General features: G+C 34.8%; 2 protein-coding genes across 20 annotated transcripts; one reads left to right on the forward strand and one right to left on the reverse strand.

The window, feature by feature from the left end:
- The first annotated feature begins 9,088 nt into the window (after positions 1-9,088).
- On the forward strand, positions 9,089-16,444 carry LOC145788578 (TATA-binding protein-associated factor BTAF1-like). 19 transcript variants are annotated; one of them, XM_082874766.1, is made up of 5 exons: positions 9,089-9,475; positions 13,337-14,381; positions 14,464-14,532; positions 15,720-15,824; positions 15,922-16,444. In XM_082874766.1, exons 2-5 carry the CDS (start codon positions 14,022-14,024, stop codon positions 16,102-16,104), a joined length of 717 nt encoding a protein of 238 aa, XP_082730892.1. In that variant the 5' UTR covers positions 9,089-9,475; positions 13,337-14,021; the 3' UTR covers positions 16,105-16,444. The 19 variants fall into 19 exon arrangements, 4 of the variants coding, with proteins under 4 accessions (XP_082730892.1, XP_082730893.1, XP_082730894.1 ...); XM_082874767.1 differs by having other exon boundaries at positions 13,567-14,381; XR_014333057.1 differs by lacking the exon at positions 9,089-9,475 and having other exon boundaries at positions 10,671-13,716; positions 13,829-14,381.
- A 1,206-nt stretch (positions 16,445-17,650) lies between these two features.
- On the reverse strand, positions 17,651-18,835 carry LOC145793584 (putative LRR receptor-like serine/threonine-protein kinase At3g47570). Its single transcript, XM_082876446.1, has 2 exons — positions 18,715-18,835; positions 17,651-17,910 (listed from the first exon to the last, which is right to left on the reverse strand). The coding sequence occupies exons 1-2, from the start codon at positions 18,833-18,835 to the stop codon at positions 17,651-17,653; spliced, it is 381 nt and encodes a 126-aa protein (XP_082732572.1).
- Between the last annotated feature and the right edge of the window lie 6,856 nt (positions 18,836-25,691).

Genomic DNA, 25,691 nt, shown 5'->3' on the forward strand with positions numbered 1-25,691 from the left:
TTGATTCCACTCTCATCTCCCACCTTGATCTCCACATTCTCCTTGAAGAAAATAAACAAGCTGCTATTCAGTGGATCAAAAGATCCAAAACCTTAATTGGACCAAGACCAATGCCTTCATTATTACGATGATAACACTTATATGGTATCACCATTTAATAAATTAACATATAGGCATACTGTACTTCACTAGACAGATGTGTTAGTTTGTGATACCACCTTTTCATAATGATGTTTTAATACCATTATCTCAAGTCTGTATTTGCATCATTGATTTGAATAGGGATTTGAAAAAAGAAAATATCAAAAAAATGTGAATAAAATATAAGTTAAATTTTTTCTCTATTTTCATCTTTTTTTTTTTTTTAATATAAGCTAAATATCAGTCATTTTGAATCATAACCAACATTAATTCGAGATCATGTAAAATCACAAATAAGATGGGATTTCACGTTATAAATTTCATTTTAATATGATCCGTCCTTAAACCTCATTATGAGACCAAAATGAAAATTTCTCTCAAACTAATTAGAACAATCCTGCATATTATCCTAAAATATTCTTTAAAAAAACTAGTACTACTCGAACAGACCAGTATTCTAAAAAAACATATAAAGAACTTAATTTTTTTGGATAAATTACACTATTAATCTTTATAATTTAAGTATAATATCATTTTAATCCTTGCAGTTATAATTTAAATAACTTAAATCATATACTTTCAATTTTATTATAATTCAAACCCTCTTATGTGCCACTAACATTTTAAATTGAAAAGACTATGTGCAAAACTAGAGGAATTGACTTTTTTTTTGAATTCCACTCCGGTTCTGCTAATTTTGCACGTGATCTTTTTTCCGTGCAAATTCTAAGGACAAATAACAAAGAGATTACATCACAACAAAACTAAAAATATAGAGTTCAAATTTTTAAAATTTAAACTATGAAAACTAAGGTAAAATTTTGCTCAAATTGGAAAGACCAATGGTGTAATTTACTTTTTGTTTTTGCTCAAAAAAGAAAATAATATTTTATGAATACTAATTAAAAATTATAAAAGGGAATGACAAAAAAAGAAAAAAGAAAAGCGTAAACTTTTCCCAAAACAGTCATCAGAAAAACAGAGTAACCCCCATGTATTTATGTAAAAGGACAAAGACCAACTAAGAAAAAAAACAATCATATATACACAAACACAAACGAAGGTCCAAACCAATCAATTTGATCTTTCTTTATCAATTTCAAAGTCACAACCAAATGTAGGAAAACATTTTTCATAGATAACACTTTCTCCAGAAACGGAACATAAACGTCAATTTTGAACAACATTTTAACAATGGCTAAAGAGCCGGAACTATATGGACATGCAATTCAAAGGGAAAGATACAACAAAATGATAATTTTAAAAGGAATAAATGGTAATTCTAGCACACAATCTTAGTGGGAAATATCTCACATAAACACATTTTTTATATAATACAATCTAAACAAGTGACAATTATTTATTCAAGCGATAGAATAAAGCTGATGAAGATGATGAACGATCATATGAATACTCATCAATGAGGCAACAATAACACAAAGCCACCACCTTTACTCTATTGGTCGGTTGAGTAGCATATTGTGGAGGTAACCATTATTGGAGGACCTTGGAAGTAACCTTGATCAGCAAAAGAATAAATCTTTAGTTCACGTCCCTCAAAACTGTTAGGGAAAATATATGATTTTCCACAAGTAAATCAATCAATGAGAATAAAAACTAATGCGAAAAAATTAAATCAAAAGCAACACAAGAATTTTACGTGATTCTCTCAATGTGAGGTACGTCATTGGGATCAAAATCCGATTCCACTATCAACCAAAAAGTTTCCAAACGATTACAAATGAGACACGAATGGTCTCACAAAATCACCCTTAGATGAATTCCAAATAATCACCCTTAGGTGAATTCCAAATAATCACAAATAAACAAGAGGAAAGACCTCACCAAATAGATGAACCAAAGTCTTCAAACTAGAATTATAGAAGACCCAAAATAATAACCCAAATCAACATTTAATCAAAGATTGCAACAACATCAATAAAGCAAGCCCATAGCATTGCCCAAACACCAAATTACAAATCAACCCGTACGGTTACCGAGGATGAACCAAATCATGTAGCCGTCGTTGCTCTGCTTTGGTGAAAACAATATATATCTCTCAAATATATTATTGAACAATATATATATATCTAAAATCTTGGGTTTGTTTTATCAAAATCCTAGTTGTTACCAAACTGAATTGAGTCTCTACAAATTAGATATAATATATAAAAATATATTATAAATCAAATTAAAATTCTTTTAACAAACCAGTTGGGTTCCAAACTCCACTAAGGAGGTATACCCAACAATTCTCCCCCTACCAACTTAGGTGGGGACATTAGCCATACCCGCCAAAGTTCGACACTTCAAATGTTTGTCCCTCGACAAAGTCTTAGTCAACATATCCGAAATATTATCATTTGTGTGAACTTTTTCGAGTTGCAATAATTTCGAATCTAACACATCACGAATCCAATGGTATCTCTCATCAATGTGTTTCGATCTCGAATGAGAAGTAGAATTTTTACTCAAATGAATAGCACTTTGACTATCACAATAAAGCACATACCTTTCTTGCTTTAAGCCCATCTTTTGCAAAAATTTCTTCAACCATAACTCTTCTTTGCAAGCTTCCGTAATGGCAATAAATTCAGCTTCGGTAGTTGAGAGAGCAACACATATTTGTAATTTAGATTGACATGCTACAGCTCCCCCAGCAAAAGTCATTACATACCCCGAAGTAAATTTCCTAGAATCAACATCACCAGTCATGTCAGAATCTGTGAACCCATCAAGCATCGGCTTACCATCCCCAAAACACAAACACACCTTCGAAGTCCCTCGAAGGTACCTTAGAATTCATTTTACCACTGCCCAATGTTCTTTACCCGGATTAGAGAGAAACTGATTCACCACACCAACAGCGTGAGTAATATCTGGCCTTGTACAAACCATGGCGTACATCAAAGAACCAACTGCTGAAGTATAAGGAATTTGCAACATCTCTTCTTTGTCTTTCTCACTTGTAGGACATTGATTCGAACTAAGCTTGAAGTGACCCGCAAGTGGACAACCAACCAGCTTTGCTTTATCCATGTTGAACCTCTCAAGAACTTTCTCAATGTAACTTTCTTGAGACAACCGAATCAGCCCCTCTTTGCGATCACGAACAATTTTCATACCAAGTATTTGCTTTGCCGGTCCCAAATCTTTCATAGCAAAAGACTTGCTCAACTTCAATTTCAACCTGTTAATTATGGTAGAATCTTGACCCACAATTAACATGTTATCAACATAAAGTAAAAGAATAATAAATTGTCCATCCGAAAAATTTGTCACAAACACACAATGGTCCGAAGTGGTTTTAGAAAAACCACTATTCATCATGAAAGAGTCAAATTTTTTGTAACATTGCCGCAGGGCTTGCTTGAGGCTATACAAACTTTTCTTCAATTTGCAAACAAATTTCTCTTTCCCTTTTTCTACAAAACCCTCCGGTTGCTCCATGTAAATTTCTTCTTCAAGGTCACCATGAAGAAATGCGGTCTTCACATCAAGTTGCTCAACTTCAAGGTTCATACTTGCGGCCATGCCAAGTACAACCCAAATAGAAGACATCTTCACAACCGGCAAGAGAATCTCATCAAAGTCAATACCTTTCTTTTGTCGAAACCCTTTCACAACAAGGCGTGCTTGTACCTCAAATTTTTGACATCATTTTTCAATTTGAAGACGTACTTATTTTTCAGAATTTTCCTTCCCTCAGGCAACTTCACTAAATCATAAGTGTGATTTTCAAGTAAGGAATTTATCTCCTCTTCCATGGCCTTTTTCCAATCGCTTTTCTTTGCATGCTCAATTGCTTCTTGGTAGCTCTCAGGCTCCCCTTGATCGGAAATCAACACAAACTCATTGGGAGGATACTTTCTCGAAGGTTGCTGGTCTCTTGAAGATTTCCTTAACTTAGGTTGTGGTGGCGGTTCTTGAGTTGGATGCTCTTCCTCAATTTCTGGCTCAAGTTCATTAGGATTAGTATCATTCTCTGCATCTTCAATAGGTGGTTGCACATCTCCCCCATTTTCGTCATCCACCGAAGATGAAAAAGATGGATCCATGTCAATGAGATCACTACTTTTTGATTCCGGTTGATCACCTTTGCTAAAGTCTTATTATTTGGTCTTCAAGAAACACGACATCACGGCTTTGAATGAATTTTTTGTCGACCGGATCCCACAATCTATACCTGAATTCATCACCCCCCATAGCCAAGAAAAATACATTGTCTTGACTTACTATCAAGCTTGGACCTCCCATCCTTTGGAATGTGAACAAAAGCTTGGCAACCAAACACTCTCAAGTGCTCATAAGACACATCTTTGCCGATCCAAACTCTTTCTGGAACATCACCATTCAAAGGATAGGAATGAGACAAATTGATTACGTCAACCGCTGTCTTCAGTGCCTCACCCCAAAAGGATCTTGACAATTTAGCTTCTGAAAGCAAATACCTTATTCTTTCCATAATGGTGCGGTTCATCCTCTCGGCAACGCCATTTTGTTGATGAGTCTTTTTAACTGTCTTTTGGTGCCGAATACCTTGACTGCGACAATACTCATCAAATGGCCCAATGCATTTACCACCATTGTCTGATCGGATGCACTTCAATTTCTACCCTTTTTCTCTTTCAACCATGGCTTGAAAATGCTTAAATACTTCTAGAACTTGATCTTTAGTTTTTAGTATAAAACCCAAACTTTTCTTAGATAATCATCAATGAAAGTAACAAAATAAAGTGCACCACTATGCGTTCTAACTTTCAAAGGACCATAAACATCCGAATGAATCAACTCCAAAACATTTTCTTTTCTAGAAGCAACGATTTTATGAAAAGAAACTCTTTGTTGTTTACCCACCAAACAATGAACACAAGTTTTAAGATGTGTACCTTTCAAACCAGGTAGAAGCTCGTTCTTGAACAAAACTTGTAGCCCCTTTTCACTCATATGGCCAAGCCGCTTGTGCCATAATTTGGTAGAAATATCATCTTCAAGTGCATTGACAACACCTTTACAATTTTTTCCTTGCATGGATTAAAGTGTATGAGTCTTCTTGCACTTAGCCACCATCAAAGAACCCATTGTGAGCTTTCATATTCCATCACCAAATTTGTTATTGAAGCCTTCATCATCTAGCTTCTCAGTAAAGATCAAATTGAAGCGAATGTCAAGAACATGCCTTACATCTTTAAGTAACAACTTGCAGCCCAAATTTGTTTCTAAGTAAACATCACCCATGCCAATAATTTTGGACAAACCTTTATTACCCATTTGAACAGAACCATAATCTCCTTTGGTGTAGGTAGTGAAGAAATCAACTCGAGAAGTCACATGAAAAGAAGCACCAGAATCAATCACCCAATTGCTCTCTGGCCCACAAAATTGATACAATCATCTTCACAAACGACCATGAGATCACCATTGGTAGTAACTGTTGTTGTGTCTTCTTGCTTTTTATCCACACTTTTGTCACGCCTTTTCTCCTTATTCTTGAGCTTTCGGCATTCTCGCTTCATGTGCCATTTCTCATGGAAATAATAGCACTTAATGTCTTTCTTTGAAAAAGAACCATCTTTTGATTTGTCACTGCTTTGATCACGACCATAAGGAGTTTTACTCCTTCCCCTTGTTTTGCTTCGGCCTCTCATAACAAATGCTTCTGAATGAGAGGAACCCACTGATTTTCTTCTAGTTTCTTCATTCAACAAGCTACTAGTGACTTGGCCCATTGTGACAACTCCATCGGACGCCGAATTACTAACTGTCACAACCAAAGTCTCCCAACTTTCGAACAAAGAACTAAGTAGCATCAAAGCCTGCAATTTCATTCAGATGTTTCGAAATAGGGCTGCCATCTTTATATTTTAAATTAACCAACTTACGAAACAGAAAAGCTTTATTTGTGGCTGATTTCCTATCATAAAGGCCTTCTAATTTTTGTCATAAATCATGTGCCGAAGTTTCAGTAGCAACATGATGAAACATACTATCATCAATCCATTGACGGATAACACCAACGGCTTTTCGATTAAGCCTCTTCCATTTATTATCTTGCATACCCTTGGGTTTGTCACTGTCAGCTTCAATAGGCCTATACAAATCTTTACAAAATAATAGGTCCTTCATTTTAGTTTTCCAAGTTACCCAATTGCTTCCATTGAAGCTAGACATGCGAGCCACATTCCCTCCATTAATTTATACAAATAAACCGAAATAAGCCGTAAGCTCTGATACCAGTTGTTAAGAAAAATATATGATTTCCCACAAGTAAATCAATCAATAGGAATAAAAACTATTGCGGAAAAATTAAATCAAAAGCAATAAAAGAATTTTACGTGGTTCCCTCAATGTAAGGTACGTCCACGAGATCGAAATCCGATTCCACTATCAACTAAAAAGTTTCCAAATGATTACAAATAAGACACGAATGGTCTCACAAAATCACTTTTAGGTGAATTCCAAATAACCACAAATAAACAAGAGGAAAGATCTCACCAAATAGATGAACCAAAGTCTTCAAACTAGAATTGTGGAATGTGTAGGACTATTAAAGTATTTCATCCCTGCAAAAAAATCACGTTGATCGGATATCAATAGCTATTTGATCAAATCACATTTGTGTGAACAGTAAGTACGATTTTTAAAATAAATTATTTATACAAATATGATTTGATCAAATGACTATCGATATCCGATTAATATAATTTTTTACAAAGACGAAGTACTTGATAAACCATACATACTGAACTGTTCAGAACTGATGCGAGCTCTGTGACTTGCTCACATAGATCCAATAACACCCTCCAATTAGAATAACCAACTGGAGAGGAGCCTCTTCCATTGTAATTTACCCAAATATAAGCCAGCAGTAGTGCCTCGCCGTATTTAACTAGCAATTGTAGCTTGCATCAAATTGTTGGAGCATTAGATGAGACTGTTGTAGATTTTTGTTTCGTTTTGTTTTTGTTTTTATTTTTTTGTTTTTGTTTTTGTTTTTTTAATTTATAAATATTAGAGATTTTAAAAGTTTTATCAATTTTTTTTTTATCAAATGTCTCATATGAATGTGAAATCCATACCATGTGAGTACCATACGAGTCTCACACTAATATAAAATATTTGATAAAAAATTTAATAAAACTTTTTAAATTTCTAGTATTACTTTTCTTTTCTTTTTTTTCCTTTTCGTTTTGGCTTTGCTATATTGATTTAACAAAGTGCGTGGAAATGTTGTTACATATTTAGATAACTTGTCAGGATGTTTAAGCAATATATAAATAAAAAAATAAAATAAGATAAATTATAAATATACTTCTTCAGATTTGTTTAAAATACAAATATCTCTTATCAGAATTTTTTTAACAGAATTAACTAAAAAAATAAAATTCATAATTATTCCCCTATATAATAATAAAATTACCTAAATTATTAATTGAAACATATTTCTAATATCATTAAAAATTGTTAATGATTTATTAATAAAATGGGTAATTTATTATAAAATTAGAAATCTCAGGGAGTAGAATGTAATTATCAAAACTACATGGGTGATTCGTATTTTAATCAAACTCAGGGGTGTATTTGTAATTTATCCAATAAAATAAAATAACTTGACAGGATTTTTTATTTTGTCTTTTTTATGTTTTAACTATTTCTTAACATTAACTTTTAATTTTTCTTATAAATTTATTCTTAAAGTTAATTTTTTAATGTAAAATTAAATAAAAAATACCACATTAATAGTCACATAATATAAAATATATTAATATATTTGACATACACCTTTAATATAAATTTAAACTTAAATATAATAATATTTTTTTATGTCATGTGACAATCAACATCTTGTTTTATCTAATTTTACATTTAAATTAATATTTAAAAAAATTTAAAAAAATTAAAACCTAAAAGCCAAATAAGAATTAAAAAAATTGAAGAGTTAAGATTAAAAAATAAAAAAAATAAAAATGCAAAAAATGTAATTTACCTAACTCATTGATGGTGTTTGGAGAATAAGGGCATTGCATTTGCAGGTGTGTTTCTCAGCTCAAAACAACTCTACAAAGATTATCTAGTATTCCTCTCTCTGCTTTCTCAGTCCTCAAAAACCTTCCAAAGTTTTATTCTTTAAATTGTCACTAATTTTCTGTAAATTTTTCATCTATTTAGTCCAATTGAAAATGTTTGTCTAAATAGTAACTGTCAAAACCTAATTTAATAATGTGTATGTCATTTCAAAAATTTGAACTACTTAAATCATTTTACTAAGCACTCATTTTTTTTCATTCACTATTTTGGATTGAGGAGAGAAGAAGAAGAAGATGAACAACTTAAATTACACCACTAAACGCTATTTTTTTTTTATTCACTTTTTTTAAATGATGAGAGAAGAAGATGGATGCTTAATTGTAAGGGGTAAGTTATGTAATATAGTGTGGGTAAGAATATAGATGTTTGGTTGTATTGTACAATTTAAATTGTTCAAATTATAAAATTATCTTTTTGCGTGTTAGCTTTACACCATTGTTGATTGTCTTCAATTTGACCATATCAACTGAAATTGGACATTGAATGACTAAATAGTTTTAATTGATAGTTTAGGAATTAAATAGAAAAAATGACAATAGTTAGGAATAAAGGTAAAATTAACCAAAAATAAATGAAATTGAGGCAATGATTGTGGTACATGTATTGTGCATGGAATCTACACTTTTTTCATAAAAATAGATTGTTAATTTGTTGTCTTGTATTGAGGATGGGCAAATCTGAAGTGTATTCAGTTAGCTGCCCGAACTTGTTAATTGCCCTTGAGCATGGTCATTCCTAGTCACTGAATTTTGAAAACCATGTCTTTATGCAAGTACTCTACTTCAAAACTGAGAACCACCTCATTTTTCAATGGGAATTGAAAGAAACTTCATAATTGCAGTTTTTTATTTTATTTATTTATTTATTTTTTGAGTCCAGCCAGAAGATGGTTGAGATTTTGCAGCGTTCAGTGGGAATTATTCACAGAAACCGTGCTGAGCATATTAACTACTTTTAATCAAAGTGAGTGTGGATAAACAGTCAAAGGACAGTTCCGATTCTGATTTGCAGCCAACACCTAAGAAAAGCCTCACTTTCTGTGTTGAAGGAAACATCAGTATTGGGAAGACAACTTTCCTTCGGAGAATAGCTAATGAAACACTTGAGCTGAAAGATCTTGTCGAGATTGTTCCAGAGCTTATTAACAACTGGCAAGATGTTGGACTCGATCACTTTGATATGCTTTTTATGCTGAGCCACAAAAGTATGCATATACCTTCCAAAACTGTGTGTTTGTTACTGTCAGGTCAGTAATCATTAATTTCTTTATGGAATTTGTCTCTTCCAACATACACATTTTTTAATTTTGATTATTTGTAGCATCTGACAAGGCATATTTGTCTCAATTGAGATCTCCAAAAACACCCATATCAAGATTCTGTTTTGACGTATTTTCCTTCGTTTCCACAGCAATAGAGCTTGTATTACCTGTTAGCTTAGTTGTCACATGTATATATATCCTAGTGGGACACCTAGTGCTAGTGCTAGTAGTGCATGAGTCTATATTACACAGAGTTACCAAGACTAAAAGGCAAATTATAATAATATCACACAAAGCTACAAAACAAATAATTTTTGATACATGGACATGCAATTTAATGGAAAAGTCAAGATACAACAGAATGATAGTTTTAATTCAACAAGGATAAATATTGGTAATCCCAAGCACACGATCTTAGAAAACATAACATCCCACATGAAACATATGTTTGATATAATACAATCTAACCAAAGGAGAAAAGTGACAGTTACTTATTCAAGCAATAGATTAAAGGTTGCTGAGGCAACGTAACATAAAGCCACCACTTGTATTCTACTGGCTGTTGAAGTAGCGTACTATCACTGCAAGAAAAGTGGGTTTATGAGACGGAACTATTTGCGACGGCACACTTGCCGTCTCAAAAAGTCACTTTTTGCGACGGCAGAAAATGCCGTCTCAAAAAAGCAGAGTATTTGAGACGGCACCATTTGCCGTCTCAAAAAAGCAGAGCATTTGCGACGGCACAATTTGCCGTCTCAAAAAATGAGAGCATTTGCGACGGTATTTTCTGCCATCGCAAATACTCTCATTTTTTGAGACGGCAAATTGTGCCGTCGCAAATGCTCTGTTTTTTTGAGACGGCAAATGGTGCCGTCTCAAATACTCTGCTTTTTTGAGATGGCATTTTCTGCCGTTGCAAAAAATGACTTTCGTGTTTTTTTTTTAGTGAATATTTTTAAAATTTTAAATATTTTTTTTAGATACACTTTACTTAGATGTATCTAAAAAAAAAATTATGAAAAATATTTTTAAAAATTAATAAATATATTAAAAAAAATGTATTGAATTATTGTATTTTTGGTATTTAGTGAATTTTTAAAAGATTTTTTTTACAATTTTTTTAATTTTGAGGTGTATTTATGTTAGGTGTGTCTAAAAATTAAAAAAAATACTTCAAATATTAAAAAAAAATTCAGTAAAAACAATATAACACGGAAAAGAAGAAAGTATAATTTTCTTAAAAGAGTTTTTGGAAAACTCTAACCTAGTATAGTGATTGTGGTTTTGAGACAGCTTCATATATATACAGTCACAAAATGGTTTGAATAAATTCTAGTACTTTTTTCTGTCGCAAAAAAAATTAAAAAAAACAATGTCGTCTTACTCTCTTTTGATATAACATTTCTCTTTTCATTCATTTTTTCATCTTCATGTCTCTCTGTCTCTATCTCTCTCTTTTCTGTTTATCTCTTTCACGCATCACTCTTCTTTCTTTGTCTGTCTGTTTCTCTCTCTCATTTTCTCTCTGTGTCTCTCGCCTATCTCTCCTCTCTACATCTCACACCTGTTTTCTCTCTCTGTCTCTCTCGCTCATCTCTCTTCTCTCTATCTCTTTCATTTCTTTTCTCACTCTCTCTCTTATCTTTCTATCTTCCTTTATCTCTCTCGCTCATTTCTCTTCTCTCTCTGTCTCTATCTTTTTCTGTGTCTCTCTCTCGCTCATCTCTTTTCGTTCTATTTCTCTCTCTTTTTGTCTATCTCTCGTTCATCTCTTGTTCCTCTCTCTTTTTTATCTCTCTGTCTATCTCTCTCTCTCTCTCTTTCTCTCTCTATCTCCTTTTCTGTCTATCTCTCTCTCTCTCCTTGTCTCTCTCTCACTCATCACTTTTTTCTCTCTCTCTCTCTCTCTCTCTGTCTACTTGTCTATTTGTCTATTTCTCCCTCACTATGTTCTCCTTGCTCACTCTCTTACTCCCATCTTCTCTATTTATCGAGCTCCTTCTCAATTTATCGATCCACTATAAACGATGTTGCCTTACTCTTTTGAACATTTCTCTTTTCACCCATTTTTTCATCTTTCCATCTCTCTGTCTCTGTCTCTCTTCTCTTTTCCTCTCTTACTCATCACTCTTCTCTGTCTGTCTGTCTCTCCCTTTCTCTATGTGTCTATGTCTCTCTTCTCTCTCTCTCTCACTCATCACTCTTCTCGATCTGTCCGTCTCTCTCTTTCTCTCCATGTCTCTGTCTCTCTTCTCTTTCTCTCTCTCACTCATCACTCTTCTCTGTTTGTCTGTCTCTCTCTTTTTCTCTGTGTCTCTCGTCTATCTCTCTTCTCTCTATCTCTTTTTTTTTCTCTCTCTCTGTGTCTCTCACTCATCGCTTTCTCTCACCACTCATCTCCTCTATCACCTTCACCACTACTGCAAACGTCATTTCACTACCACCACTACTACCACGGTCTCCGTTTCACCTCTACGACTACCATTACTACTACTATCGCCACCACTCCACTACCACCACTACCACTATTGCCACTACTACTACTACTACTATTACCTCTCTTTCACCCCTGCCACTCTATCTACTCTACCACTACCACAACTTCACCATTAAGCTCCTTCGTCATCACCACCACCACCATCGTCTCTTATCCACCACCTTCACCATTACTACCGCTTCCTCTCCTCTACCACAAAATATTACCTCTCTTCTCTCTATCACTTATCACTCTTCTCTGTTTGTCAGTCTTTGTCTCTGTCTCTGTCTCTTTCTCTTTCTCTCTTTGTCTCTCACTCATCTCTCTTCTCTCTATCTCTCTCATCTCTCTTATCTCTCGCTCATTTATCTTCTCTCTATCTCTCTCTCTCTGTCTCTCTCGCTCATCTTTCTTCTCTCTTCGTCTCTCTATTTTTCTATGTCTTTCTCTCGATCATCTCTTTTCACTCTATTTCTCTCTCTCTTTGTCTATCTCTCGCTCATCTTTTGTTTCTTTCTATTTTTCTATATGTCTCTCTCTCTCTATCTCTTTCTCTCTCTGTCTCCCGATCTCTCTCTCTCTATATATCTCTTTCTCTCTTTGTTTCTCTCTCACTTATCACTCTTCTCTCTCTCTTTCTCTCTTTGTCTCTGTTTGTCTGTCTCTCGCTCTTCTCTCTCTCTCTACTACTACCATTACCTCTCTTCTACCACCGCTATTCTATTTCCTCTACCACTACCACAACTTCACAACTTCACCACTTATCTCTTTTACCATCACTTAACAAAAAAAAAAAAAAGGGTCACAAAAAAATATTTTTCATTGGCCACAAAAAATTAACTTTATTTTAATAGAAAATATTATCCCTACTTCTACCAAATAAAAAAATAATAATAATTTTGTATTCATTAAAATAAATATGAAACAAATAAATTTTCAACCTTACTAAATGAAAAAATAAAAATAAAAATTCATTAACTATAAACAAATTATTTTAATAAAAAATAATTTTTTTTGGCTATGACATCCTCCGTTGCGAAAAAAAAAAGAATCGTTTTATTTTTTAAATATTCATTTGTAATGAAAATCAGAAAAAAAAAATCAAAAAAATTTCCATTCTCCCCTCTTCCTTTTCCATTCCCGCTCAGTTTCCCCCAACCCAAACCCAAAATCCCCAATCTCAAAAATCCGTAATCTCTTCCCCCCCTCTCAAAAATCCCTAATGTCTTCCCTCCATCCCCTTTTCCATTCCCGCTCGGGTTTCCCCCCACCCCAAACCCAAACCCAAAATCCCCAATCTCAAAATCCCTAATCTCTTCTTACGTCTCTCTCTCTCTCTCTCTCTCTCTCTCTCTCTCAATTTGTTTCAGATGCTGATTCGGATGAGTCACGGTCGAGGAGGAAGAGGAAGAGCATGAGTTCTAGGCGTAGAAGTAGGAAATCGGAATCAGTCGGTGATGTTGGTTTTGAATCCTTGAAAGTTTGGAGGATATTCTGAGATTATGCTGATTCCTTCATCATAAATTATGTGTAGTTGTATAGTTATTCATATGTTTCATGTGTGGCCATTTGAAGAGTATGCTCTGTGTCCAAAGTGAAGGTTGCCTTTTTCTTGTATCTCCAAGAGAAAATGAATGTTGTTGTTGAACCTGATGTACATGACATATTTGCGAGAATCCCAGGGTTTGGGTTCGTTCCTCGTGATTTTGAGCAACATGAGTCAGCTTCCTTAGGTGAGCACTGAGACATGGTACAATTTCTTCACCTTTTCTTTTTCTTTATTCATTTTATGGAACTTTTGGGAGATTTATATGCTCCAGTTGACACACTTGGGTCTTTTTTGTATATATCCTATGTACAAGGGCCGTGATTTCGTGGTGCCCTTCTTATACTAATCCCCGGAGGTTCTCTTTTCCCCTAAATACTCTGCTTAAATCTCCTACACTACTTATATGTTGTTCTTTCTTCTATTTTCTTTTCGTTCTTATTTCCTTTTTCTCCTCTTTTTTTTGTGTGGAAATTCTTCTCTAATTCTATCTTTCTCACTATCTCCTGATGTTGGTAAGACAATCCAAGGATCCTCCATCATCACTAATTGTTTGCCCATCAACGCTTGTTGGACACTGGGTTTATGAGATAGAGAAGTTCATTGATGCGTCTTTAATAACCACACTTCAATATGCCGGTTCTGCTCAAGAGCGAATTTTACTTCGAAGTCAATTTGATAAGCATAATGTCATTATAACATCATATGATGTGGTCCGCAAAGACATTGATTATCTTGGACAGCTTTTCTGGAACTATTGTATTTTAGATGAGGGTCATATCATCAAGAATTCTAAGTCTAAAATCACCTGTGCTGTGAAACAGTTGAAGGCCCAACACCGCCTCGTATTGAGTGGAACACCAATACAGGTTGTTGCTAGTGTAAATAGTTGGTGAGCATTGAAAAATAATTTTAAAGTTTTCCTGACAAATGATTTGCCTCGTGTTGCAGAATAATGTCTTGGATTTGTGGTCCCTATTTGACTTTCTAATGCCAGGATTTCTTGGAACTGAGAGACAGGCATGTTTTTTTCCATCCGTGTTATGTTTTTATGTAGTTATCCTGCAGTAAGTTTTTATTGAACATTTAGTGCATGCGGTATCTGTTCCTAGTTTCATTTGCTGTTTGTTGGATGTCTTAGTCATGAAGAATGTGAATGTTATAAAGCAATACATAAATGTATAGGAAGGATGTAAATAAGATATTTTAATGACCACATGGCTAAGAAGCTGGGCCTGGTGTATGTGAAATTTCACCTCCATTATGGACTGCAATACGGATTTGAACTATGAGTGTACATTGAACTCTTAGACCTGTATTATGTTTCTCAAACTTAAAACTTATCCTGATAAATTAGCATGATAGTAAATATTGCATTAGCTAAGACAAATTTTTATATATATATTGAATGATGTCAGGAAATTATTTGTGTTATGCACCACATTATCTGCGAATTGATCATTGGATATCGTACAGTGCATATATGTGTCTTCACCTTGCCACAGAAGGTTGTGGGCAACATATCAGTTATTATCTCTTACAAATTTGCCTTTGTTTGTTTTGCATGTAGATTTTTAGAAGAACAAATATATGGAAATTGATCTAGATTGAATATGACTGCATTTGCCATCCACGCATTCTGTTGTATACTTACATTTTTATTTTGTAGGTAAAGCCATTGGATTTTTTTGTGGAATTAACTTGTTTGATTTTTGCATGTTCTTAAAATTATTTCTTCCAGTCAGTCAAGTACTACTGTAAATGGTTGATTAACATACTGGTTTTGGATCACTTGTAACTGGTGCATATCATTGCTCTATGGCTCTTATGGCCTCATTGCGTCATCGAATAACATGTAGAAGTGTCATTATATACCAAAAATGTCTTGTTGCAGGTAAGTTTGCTCAATAAATTAGCCACCTTCATAAGACGTTCATTTCCAGGTTGAGTTGCATGATACATTTAAGGAAGCTATTGGCAAGAACTGAAATATTAGACTATATATGTGTGTATATATAGATAGATAGATAGATAGATATGTAGATGTGTTTTTGTAGGGGATTGCTAGCTCCCATAATAAAGATAGATATATATAGGTGTAGAAATCCCTATATATGCAGTGATTCTATCTCCATGTGCCATTGGTTTAAATTTAATTTCTAGTTATGTTATGAGACTGAGGATAATTCATTGGACCACTTTGACAGTTCCAAGCCACTTATGGAAAACCACTGTTGGCAGCTAGGGATTCTAAATGTTCAGTCAAGGATGCTGAAGCAGTGGCACTTGCCATGGAAGCATTACACAAGCAGGTACCTTCTCTTTACACTTTTTTAAGCTGGTGATAACTTTTAAGAATCAAATAGTTCCATGCTTTCACTTCTGGCTGAAAGATTTTGTATGAATCAGGTCATGCCTTTTCTCCTCCGTCGAACAAAAGATGAGGTCTTGTCTGATCTGCCAGAGAAAATTATTCAGGATAGATATTGTGACCTGAGTCCTGTCCAATTAAAACTTTATGAGCGGTTTTCTGGTTCAGGCGCTTCAATACTTGCTGAAACTTTGTGGTCATCCATTGCTTGTCATTGGTGAAAAGATTCCCGATACAGTCTCATGCGTTTTGTCAGAACTTTTCCCTGCCAATTCTGACATTATTTCAGAACTTCATAAACTCCACCACTCTCCAAAATTAGTTTCTCTTCAGGAGATTCTGGAAGAGTGTGGAATAGGTGTTGATGCCTCATCTTCTAAAGGCTGTGTTAGTGTTGGCCAGCACAGAGTTTTGATATTTGCCCAACACAAAGTAATCTTTACTTTGCCTTTGACAAACTTTTTTATGCGAGTCTTATTTTCTTTGACAAATTACCTTTGTGAACTCTTACTTTGTTTGAATCGTGAATTTATAAATGGAGAAAAAAGTAATTTATATTCATTTATATTGTGTTCATTTTTTTCATTTGTTTTATATTTTTAAATTTTATCGGAGGATAATTATGGAACATTATGTAGTGGGATAATTTTGTTGATGTGTAATTATGAATGAAAGAATATTTTATTATGAAGAAATTGTTATTTTTATACAGGAATTTTTATATTATTATGTAATTATTATGGAGAAATTTTAATATTTTTATCGGAGGATTTTTTTTTCTTTTTTGTGACGGCACTACATTGTTGCAAAAAACAGAAAATTTTATTCTTTTTATTGATTTTGTTACAGGTTTTACCTTTTGCGACGACGCTAAACTGTCGCAAAAAGTAGAAATTTTATTATTTAAAATAGAAATTTTATTATTTTTTTAATACTTTTTGCGACGGCATTACACTGTCGCAAAAAATAAAAATTTTCATATTTTTAAAACTTTTTGCGCCAGCACCACACCGTCGCAAAAACAGTGTTTTTGCCGTTGCAAAAAAAAGACTATTAGCGACGGTATTTTTTGCCGTCTCAAATAACATTTTTAGTGACGGTAAAATAGTGTCGTCGCAAAAAGTCAAGAAATTTCAAACATTATTAGCGACGGCACTGTGCCGTCGCAAAAACTCTTTTGCAACTCCTCCATTTGCGACCCCCTCTTGCCGTGGCAAAAAGTCATTTTGCTGTTGCAAAAAGTTTTTGCGACGGCATTAGGAGTATTAGCGACGGTATTTTACCGTCGCAAAAAGTCAATTTTTTTGTAGTGTATTGAGGTAACCATTATTGGAGGACCATGGATGTAACCTTAAGCAACAAAAGAATAAACATGCTTTAGTTCACTTGCCAGAGGAAAAAAAAAATGCTTTAGTCCACTCACTCATCTTTGTTGCATTAATAGATAATAATAATAATAATAATAATAATAATAATAATAATAATAAAAGAAAAAGAAAATGAGAAATTTGAATAAATATAGGTGGAATTCATGTCTGTGTCTAGTGGTCAGAAATTCGAATAAAAAATCTGTTTTGAGTATCTCATTTTCTATTTCAGTATGCATATGCATAGGTCAAGAGGGTATGCTACACACCTTTGGTTTTCATGTTGCACAATCTCTTCCAACTTCCTAGTCTTGGTTCAACCCTTCATTCATGTAAGTAGTTTTGATCTTATGCATTTCGCTTATAACACTCTCCATTTCCATTCGATCTCTTAGCGATTCTATTGAACATGCAACCCCAATTCGTAGAATGGAAACCATGCAGTCTTAATCCGCCTTCTTGTGTTATGCTCCAGTAGGATGCAGGGATCCACAATCTCCATCACACGATCAGGCAAAGTATTCTTAATGAAGTTATGAAGATTTAGAAGATCCTTAAACATATTATCAGTTGGTCTCTTACCTATAAACATCTCCAGTAAAAGAATCTCAAAACTGTAGACATCCCCTAGAGTGGAAGCCATGTCCCCCATGCCATACTCTGCAAATTGTTGCCAATGTTAGTGTGAAAAATAGTCTAGTTAGTTGGCATAGTTGTAATCCCAATAGATGTATTTAATAATTTTTTTAATGAAACTCAACAAACTTTTAATGCTCTGATGTCCCTCTCAATAACAATATTTTCGTTTGTGTTTGCAAGTGACTAAGTGAGATAATTGTTGAGAGTGACATAGTTTAATTGTAGTTTTTTATTTTTATTTTATTGAAGCATACATAAATTAGCCTTGCATGAGAAGTTCTGTCAGAATCAACTATACAAGTTTCGAAGCATTAAGTAAGTTTTTAGAAAATGATCTGGTAGCTAACTAGTATATTAATTCTTTCCACTAGTGGCTACCATGGACTATTGTGATCAGACTAAAATTTCATACTAAAATTGCATTAAGATTTTTTTTTTATTATTTAAAAAAAAAAGGCGGCATCAAGAATTAACTCAAGTTTTTCGTAGCCAAATTTAAGCATGGCCACAATAAACGACGTAAACTTCAATGGCAATATTTATAGTAATATTAAGCATGACCACATTAAACAAAGTAAACTTAGTACTTGGTTTGCTAACAGTGAGGACGTGGAAGCACACATTGGGAGCATTCATAAATGGTTGTGTATGAAAGTAATGCTTAAAAATATGTAGGTGCCCACTATTGTGTAGAAGCCATGGTTTGAATATTTATGCTAAAATGTATTTATGTGTGTGTAAATATATATATATATATATATATTGTTACTTTTCCTATTGCAAGTTCAGTTTTTATAGTCCAAGGAAATTGAAAAGATTTTGTACCTGGAGCAACATAGCCTATAGTTCCCCTTATCACAAATGAATTGCTTTGACCTTGTGCCACAACACTTGAAGTGGTAGAAATAGTTTTTGTTAACCCAAAATCTCCAATATGGGACGTCATCTCATCATCCAAAAGAACATTACTTGGCTTTAGATCACCGTGAATAATTGTTGACTCACGACCACAATAAATATACTCAAGTGCAGAAGCGACATCAGTTGAAATGTCCAATCTTTGGATTAGTTTAAGATTTCTGGGTTCTTATTAATGCCCATGGTTTCGCACTCCAACTTGATGCAACAATTTATCCAAGTTTCCATTGGCCATAAATTCATATACCAAAGCTTTGAATTCATCACCATTGAAATCCACACTAGAACAAACACTAGAAATTTTCAATAGATTTTGATGCCTTATCGGTCTTGGTGCCTTGCATTCTGTCATGAAGCGCCTTTAGTTTGAAGATTGAGCACTTTCACTACCACAACCATCTGAACTTGATCAAGAATCCCTTTGTAAACTGAAGCATAGCTTCCAACACTAATTAGATTTGCCTCTGAGAATCCATTGGTGGCTTTGAGAAGCTCCGCATAAGAAACCCTCAAAAATTGATGGATGATTGATGGTGTGCAAGAGGCCTTCATTTTTGAAACATGACGCTGTTGAAGAAATATAAAGAGGCTAACTAACAAAGATAAAATGGTTTGGCCCTTGTCATTTGGGAAATTTGCAATTTTGCCCCCAAGTTTTGGCAAAATTTTTTAGTGAGGTCCCCGAAAGTGCAGCGAAGGTTGGTCCTAGCTAAATGGACTATACTGGACGCAACCGCGAGGTTAGAATAGTGAGATTCTGAATGGTTTTTTTGAAGATTGTCAAAACACGAGGGTTTGTCATCTTCAATAGTCGAAGGAAGGTTGCCGAATATTGTGGAATGCTGCGGATTCACTGAAGAGGTTAGAATGGGCAGATTCTGAGCAGATTAGACAACCAGGCACATATTGAGATAGATCATTGGAAACCAGAGGCGATCAGGCTTGATCAAGTAGTGGATCGAGGGAGATTAGAATTGGTCAGGGGTGATCAAAAGATTGCAGAGATGATTATCTCCGGAGATTATTGGAAGATTTGGTTCAATCAAAAGAGAAGATCATTCATCGACGTATAGATGATTTGGCAACAAGTACAGACTCAAGGGAATGCTGTGGCTATTGGAGCTACTGTCTACGAGTAGGTACTGGTGGTATGTGGACGTGTAGAATAATAGTTGCAGAGGAGCATACTAAGCACAAAAGCACAAATGCAGACGTGCAGCAGTGTAAGGGTACCCTAGAGTGTCGTACAAAGGAGTGAGAAGAGTGTGTAGCAACGGGTTGTTGAAAGTTCACAGGAACTTCTAGACAGAGAAATTGAGACAGATAAGATGCAAGAGTGCACACCAATGTGTGGCAAGTCTTTTTTTCTCTATGGTGGTTTCGTTAGTTCCATGGCAGCAGAGGAAAGAGTTAATGCAGATCTCTCAAGTGAGCTCAATGCAGGAAGACCAGAAGCCATGGGTGCGAGCACTATGCAAGGAATTGCAAAGCTGACGATGCTTTGACAGATGGAGCTACTGTCAACCATCAATCTACTGGATAGCAAATCAGGGATTGCAAAAGGCACAGACAACAAGCATATGTGGAAACACTAGGAGGTTATTCAGAAGTGCAGAGGGCAAAGGCTGATAGTTCAAAGAAAAAGCTCTGAGCAATGAAAACCGAGGATGTTGATAGGACAAACGACGATTTTTATGTTGCTCCAATGACTGGTCGTGCGAGGTGATGCATCTCAGTTAAGGGCATCCTTCGCAGGGGTTGCAGGGCATCCAATTAGGGGGTGTTGGATATCTTGGTTACGCAAGTTCAAGCATAGCAATTGAAGACATCCGAGACAGGAAGCATGGAAGAGATCTGTAGAAGATAAGAGCAGAGGCTCTCTCCAAATCAGAAAGTGGTGTGAGTTTAGTTGAGGATGTAGGATTCCCTCATCCTCTTGTATCTCTAGTGTGTTATCTCCAGCTTCAGGGGATGCAAACGTCTCAGTGAGGAAATGCAGACTATATTGAAATTTGGGCGTGACAAGATTAACAACAGTGTATGCAGTGGATCACCTCACCTGGGTTGAGGGGGTGATTTGTTGGATATCTATCACCCCATGTGAGGGGTGATTATCTTCTCCATGTGAAGATAGCTCCAGCCCACTATGGATAGTGGCTCTCCCACTCCATCTACTCCACTAGCTAGCGGATGAAGCTAGTGGAAGGAGTAGGTAGTGACCAATCAAATCATCTATCAATTTGTGTATAAATAGAGGAAGAGAGAGCAGCTGGAGATGAGAGAGAAAGAGAGAGAGCAAACCAAGAGAGAGTGAGAGATGTGAGGCAGAGAGTCCGTCTCTCTCGATGTGAGAGAGGGAGACGGGTGAGTGGGTGAGTAAGAATGGTGTGAGCTCCTCCTCTATTGTAATATCTCAATTGTTATAGTGATAACCAGTTACTCTCCCGTGGACGTAGGCATTGAGGCCCAACCACGTTAAATATGGTGTCTTCTTAGGTGTGTGTGTGTTTTTCTGCTTGGTATGATATCTAGAAGGTCTTGAGCGGGATCCCCGATCCCGAACAGTTCAGCCATTCAAGTTTTCAGCGGCGAGAAAGGTTGTTGGGTATTTCGCCGCCAAACGAGTTGTTGTTGAATTCTATTGTTCGTAGCCAAAACAAGCGACCCATTTCTTGCGGGATTGGGCCATGGAAGCTATTGCTTTCAAGATTGATGACTTTGAGGCATGAGAGGTTTCTTATATGTGGCGAGAGCGATCCAACTAGGCCTTGGAAATCTAGAGTGAGCTCAATAAATCTATCAAGATGTCAATGACTACATAAAATGTCGTTCCCGTGACAGTGGTGGAGTGAATGACTCCAGGAAGTGAGGGCACCAAATGGGTCTTGAACTATTGCAGCCTTGAAGGCCGCCAATGCAAGCCGATCTATCTCATTTGCCATGATGCAACTGGCTGGAAGGATGATGCACAAGAAGTAGCACCACCACCACACAAGGGCAGTGTAGAGCACAATAAACGAGCTTGCCATGATTTTTTTTATTTTTAATTTTTTTTCCCTCGATGAATTAGGCACTTACATATGATGGCGTGCTTAGTGTGTAATGTGCATACATAATTTGAAAATTCCTAACTATAGCTTCTAGCTAGTTCTTGGTTTTTGGTCAATTATTATAATACTGTTAAAACGTGACCATTAAAAAAAAATTAATTAAAGACCTCCCTAAACTAACATTTACTAGATATATGGTAATTAAGTAGGTGGATTCCTTCTTTCGTAATTAAAGAAAAAAAAAACAAAAAATAAGACCGCACATGGGTGGAATCCTTTACAGAGAGGATAAGACCGGTCCATTCTGCAATTGGGGTTCTTGCTCTACCATATAGCAAGCTGTTGTGGATACTCGTTCATATGGTAAGTTTTGTTGAGTAGATCATCCATACAAAAAATCAAATTAATTGGATATCTACAGTTCCATAGCAAGAACATATTTATTTTTTTTAAAAAATAAACGATTAACATAGTTTTGATAATTTTTTAAAAACAATTAGGACTTGATCATAAGCCTACGGATGTCTAATTAATTTGATTTTTTTCATGAATCATATACTCGATGAACCCTACAATATAAAACGTTCGGACCATAAAAACAAACCCGGTATCAACCATCATGAAAGGTGACAACAGAGGATTGTGACTCGAAGTAACAGCAGCATCCTTTGTCCGTCCCTCCTATGCATGTCTTTGGGAGGAGCTATTATTGTAAATTTGTAATCCATGTCTCTTTTTAAAAAGACTTGGGGGTGTTTTGGAAAGTTGGTAAAAAATTGACTTTTTGACTTTTTGAGCTTATTTTGTGTTTTTTGTGAGTAAGTTATGTGAGAGGTGATACGACCCAAAATGGGTAAAAAGCTGGAAGCTTTCTTTTTACCAGCTTCCCAAAAGACTCCTTAAGGTCGTCGATGTGTGATCCGTATCAGCTATATATTTATTTTTTCATTTATTAATTATTTATTTATATTCAATTATGGGTGATAATTGTAGAAAACGGCTACTTTCCATTCCAAATCGGGTGTTGTTCGGATGTAGTTTCGATAATTTAAATCGTTCATTTTGTAAGAATTTTCGTATATATTATTCTCGCAAAAAATTAGGGTGATCTGATAATCATAATATGTTCAATTTGTTATGTTTGTAATAAATAAATAAAAAATGACAGTCTAGAAAGAGTGGTGCTATTAGCACCCCATAAATTATTTTAGACCCCTCATTTCTTTGGACCCCGCTTATAAATTTTGAAACCCTTAAAATTTCTTTTTTCCATCCAAATAATACCAAAATTATCATTGTGAAAACATTCCACCCATTGAATGCACACCCTCCACACCCCAAAAAAACTCTCTTCCAACAAACCCTAACAAAATCCACGAAGAAGAAGAAAAGTCAAGTGTCATTACTGTCTCTGTTGCCTCATCCTTTTCTTTGGTTTAACCATTGTCACAGTTAGTATGCTCTCTCTTTCTCTCTCTATATATACACATAATCTCTCTCTCTCTCTCTCTCTCTATATATATATATATATACACTATCAAGTAAGCTCTCTATCTCTGTGTCTCTCTTCTCTAACTTGAAAAAATAAAAACTTCTGCAAGCGTTAAGAATTTTGACTGTTCCAAGTGTTAAGAAATTTCCATGTTCGGGCCTGCATTTCCGAACATTATTTATTTGTTCTGGAATGCGTTCCCGAACAAATAAATAATGTTTGAGTCTATATTCCCAAACCATAGGAAACATAAAGTCCAGCGTCTAACAACAAGTTCAACCCATCAGAGTTTAACATTATTTGATTAACGAAGATAATTACACATCAACCAGTATCATTTGGTCAAAGTTTAATACTTTTGATTAATAAAGATAAGTAGCACCAACTAGTTTCATAAAGAAACAAAACTGAAATTTTTTAGATAATAAAAAACATGTTATAAACATGTACATCTACTTCGCCTGAACTTCATATGTCTACATCCAACTCAATTGTCTCAATAGTCGCCAAACTCGATCCTACGAGTGAAGTGAAATAGTGCACTTGGGCCTGTTTCCAAACAAATAATAAATGTTCGGCTACGAACAAAAAAAATAATGTTCAGGCCTGTGTTCCCAAATTTCGGTCATATGTTCAGGAGTTTAGTCCCGAAAAAATGACGACAAGATTTTATTATTTTTGCCATTTTTTTAAAGAAACTTACCCTTATAAAGTCAATCTCTTTTGAGCTAAGAACAACATCAAAGCTATGAATCTCATTTGAGCTTTTATTATTGTACTCCTCTTGTCTTATGGAGTTGTGGTTGCCGGAAAAACTTCTACTCATTGTCATTGCCAGAGTAGTGTTGGTAATCAAATAGTTGCCACCGTTACTACCGGAATGTTGCCACCAAAGGGTTTTCAAGATTTTGAGAGTGGGTAACTTTTGAAGGTGGGATTTGGAGAAGATGGATTGGTGGAGATGGATGTGGGTGCTCTCATAAACCCTAATTCATGATGTAGTGGGTGTGTGGGTTTAATTGTAAGATAGGGTGTCCCAAAATTAATGATGTCATTTTTAGTAATTTTATTTGAGATTATTATTGTAATAAAAAAAAATAAAAATTGGAGGGTCCAAAATAATTCATGGGGCGCTAATAGCTGTCACGCCCCAATTTTTATTACTCGGATAACATTACCAATATTCATTAATTAAACTCATTTACAAATGACAATTCATCATTTGATGAAATGATAAATAATTAAATATACATGTTCCCTCTCGAGATACAATAAAAACATTTACATATGAATAAAAGGAATGCCCTTGGGCTTACAAAAAAATAGAGGACACTATTCTTTACAAAAAAAAAAAAAAAATAGCATTCCGCCAAACAAACAAATGGAGTAATACAATCCATCACTACATCACACTTATGAAATGGTAAAACCCATTGTTTGATCTTCAAATCCGAAAAACATTCCTTGTACACATGTACAGGCAGGGGGTGAGCAACCACTAGCTCACTAAAGAATCTTATATTAAAACATTAGAAGATATGCCAATACCAAAATAGTCATACATATACGTGAAATCATATTATGTCAAAACCATATGATTCTATTACATAATCTCTTGAACCTAATTTATTTTAATTAGCCACAACTAGTTAATTTGAATAAATAAACATGCTTCAATACAACATGACATCCTTTTCAATTCATTCAATTACCCATTTGTCAATTGAATCAAATAGTTAAACAATTCATAATGACATTTAACAAAGCATAAATACATTTTATACAGTCTTATGAGATGAATGCATATGCCATGTCATGCTCAAAATATTTTTCTCATCTTTTGAAAATCTTATGCACAATGCCAATTTGAAAACATATTAATCCAACAATTTCAATAAAATTCCAAGGTGGTAAATGCGACTCAGGTAATCCCTAGGCTGGTATCTGCAAGTAGACTATACAAGTACTACCAAATTGTCATTTTTACCGATATTAACAGGAAGGCTCGACACTTATTCGCGCGGGTGGGTTTCTGGTCTTTCACCATGGACACTCAGGCCAACTTAACCAATACCAACTACACCTCTTATCCGGACTTACCAACGTATTTACCAAAAACAAAACAATAAATCTTGTTTCATAAAACAATTTCTCTTTTAAAACCGTAACCTTCCAATGCAAGATTAAAAATCAATTTCAATAGTGGTTCGATAAAATGATAATGCAAAATGTACAATCATTCATATGATTTCATTTGCAATTTCCTCCACACAATTCTCCATTGTGATCAATTTCCATATCCTTATCAATGTAATATCATGATACAATCCCAAGAGATAAAA

The sequence above is a fragment of the Camellia sinensis genome, chromosome 6, assembly GCF_055761805.1.
Source record: "Camellia sinensis isolate YWXY chromosome 6, ASM5576180v1, whole genome shotgun sequence".
NCBI classification, from domain to species: Eukaryota; Viridiplantae; Streptophyta; class Magnoliopsida; order Ericales; family Theaceae; genus Camellia; species Camellia sinensis.

Coding starts and splice junctions, on each gene's coding strand:
- LOC145793584 (XM_082876446.1), bottom strand. CDS start 18,835: ATGACGTCCCATATTGGAGATTTTGGGTTAACAAAAACTATTTCTACC. Junction 17,911..18,714: donor TATAGGCTATGTTGCTCCAG/GTACAAAATCTT, acceptor AACAATTTGCAG/AGTATGGCATGGGGGACATG.
- LOC145788578 (XM_082874766.1), top strand. CDS start 14,022: ATGTTGGTAAGACAATCCAAGGATCCTCCATCATCACTAATTGTTTGC. Junction 14,382..14,463: donor TGAGTGGAACACCAATACAG/GTTGTTGCTAGT, acceptor CTCGTGTTGCAG/AATAATGTCTTGGATTTGTG. Junction 15,825..15,921: donor TGGAAGCATTACACAAGCAG/GTACCTTCTCTT, acceptor TGTATGAATCAG/GTCATGCCTTTTCTCCTCCG.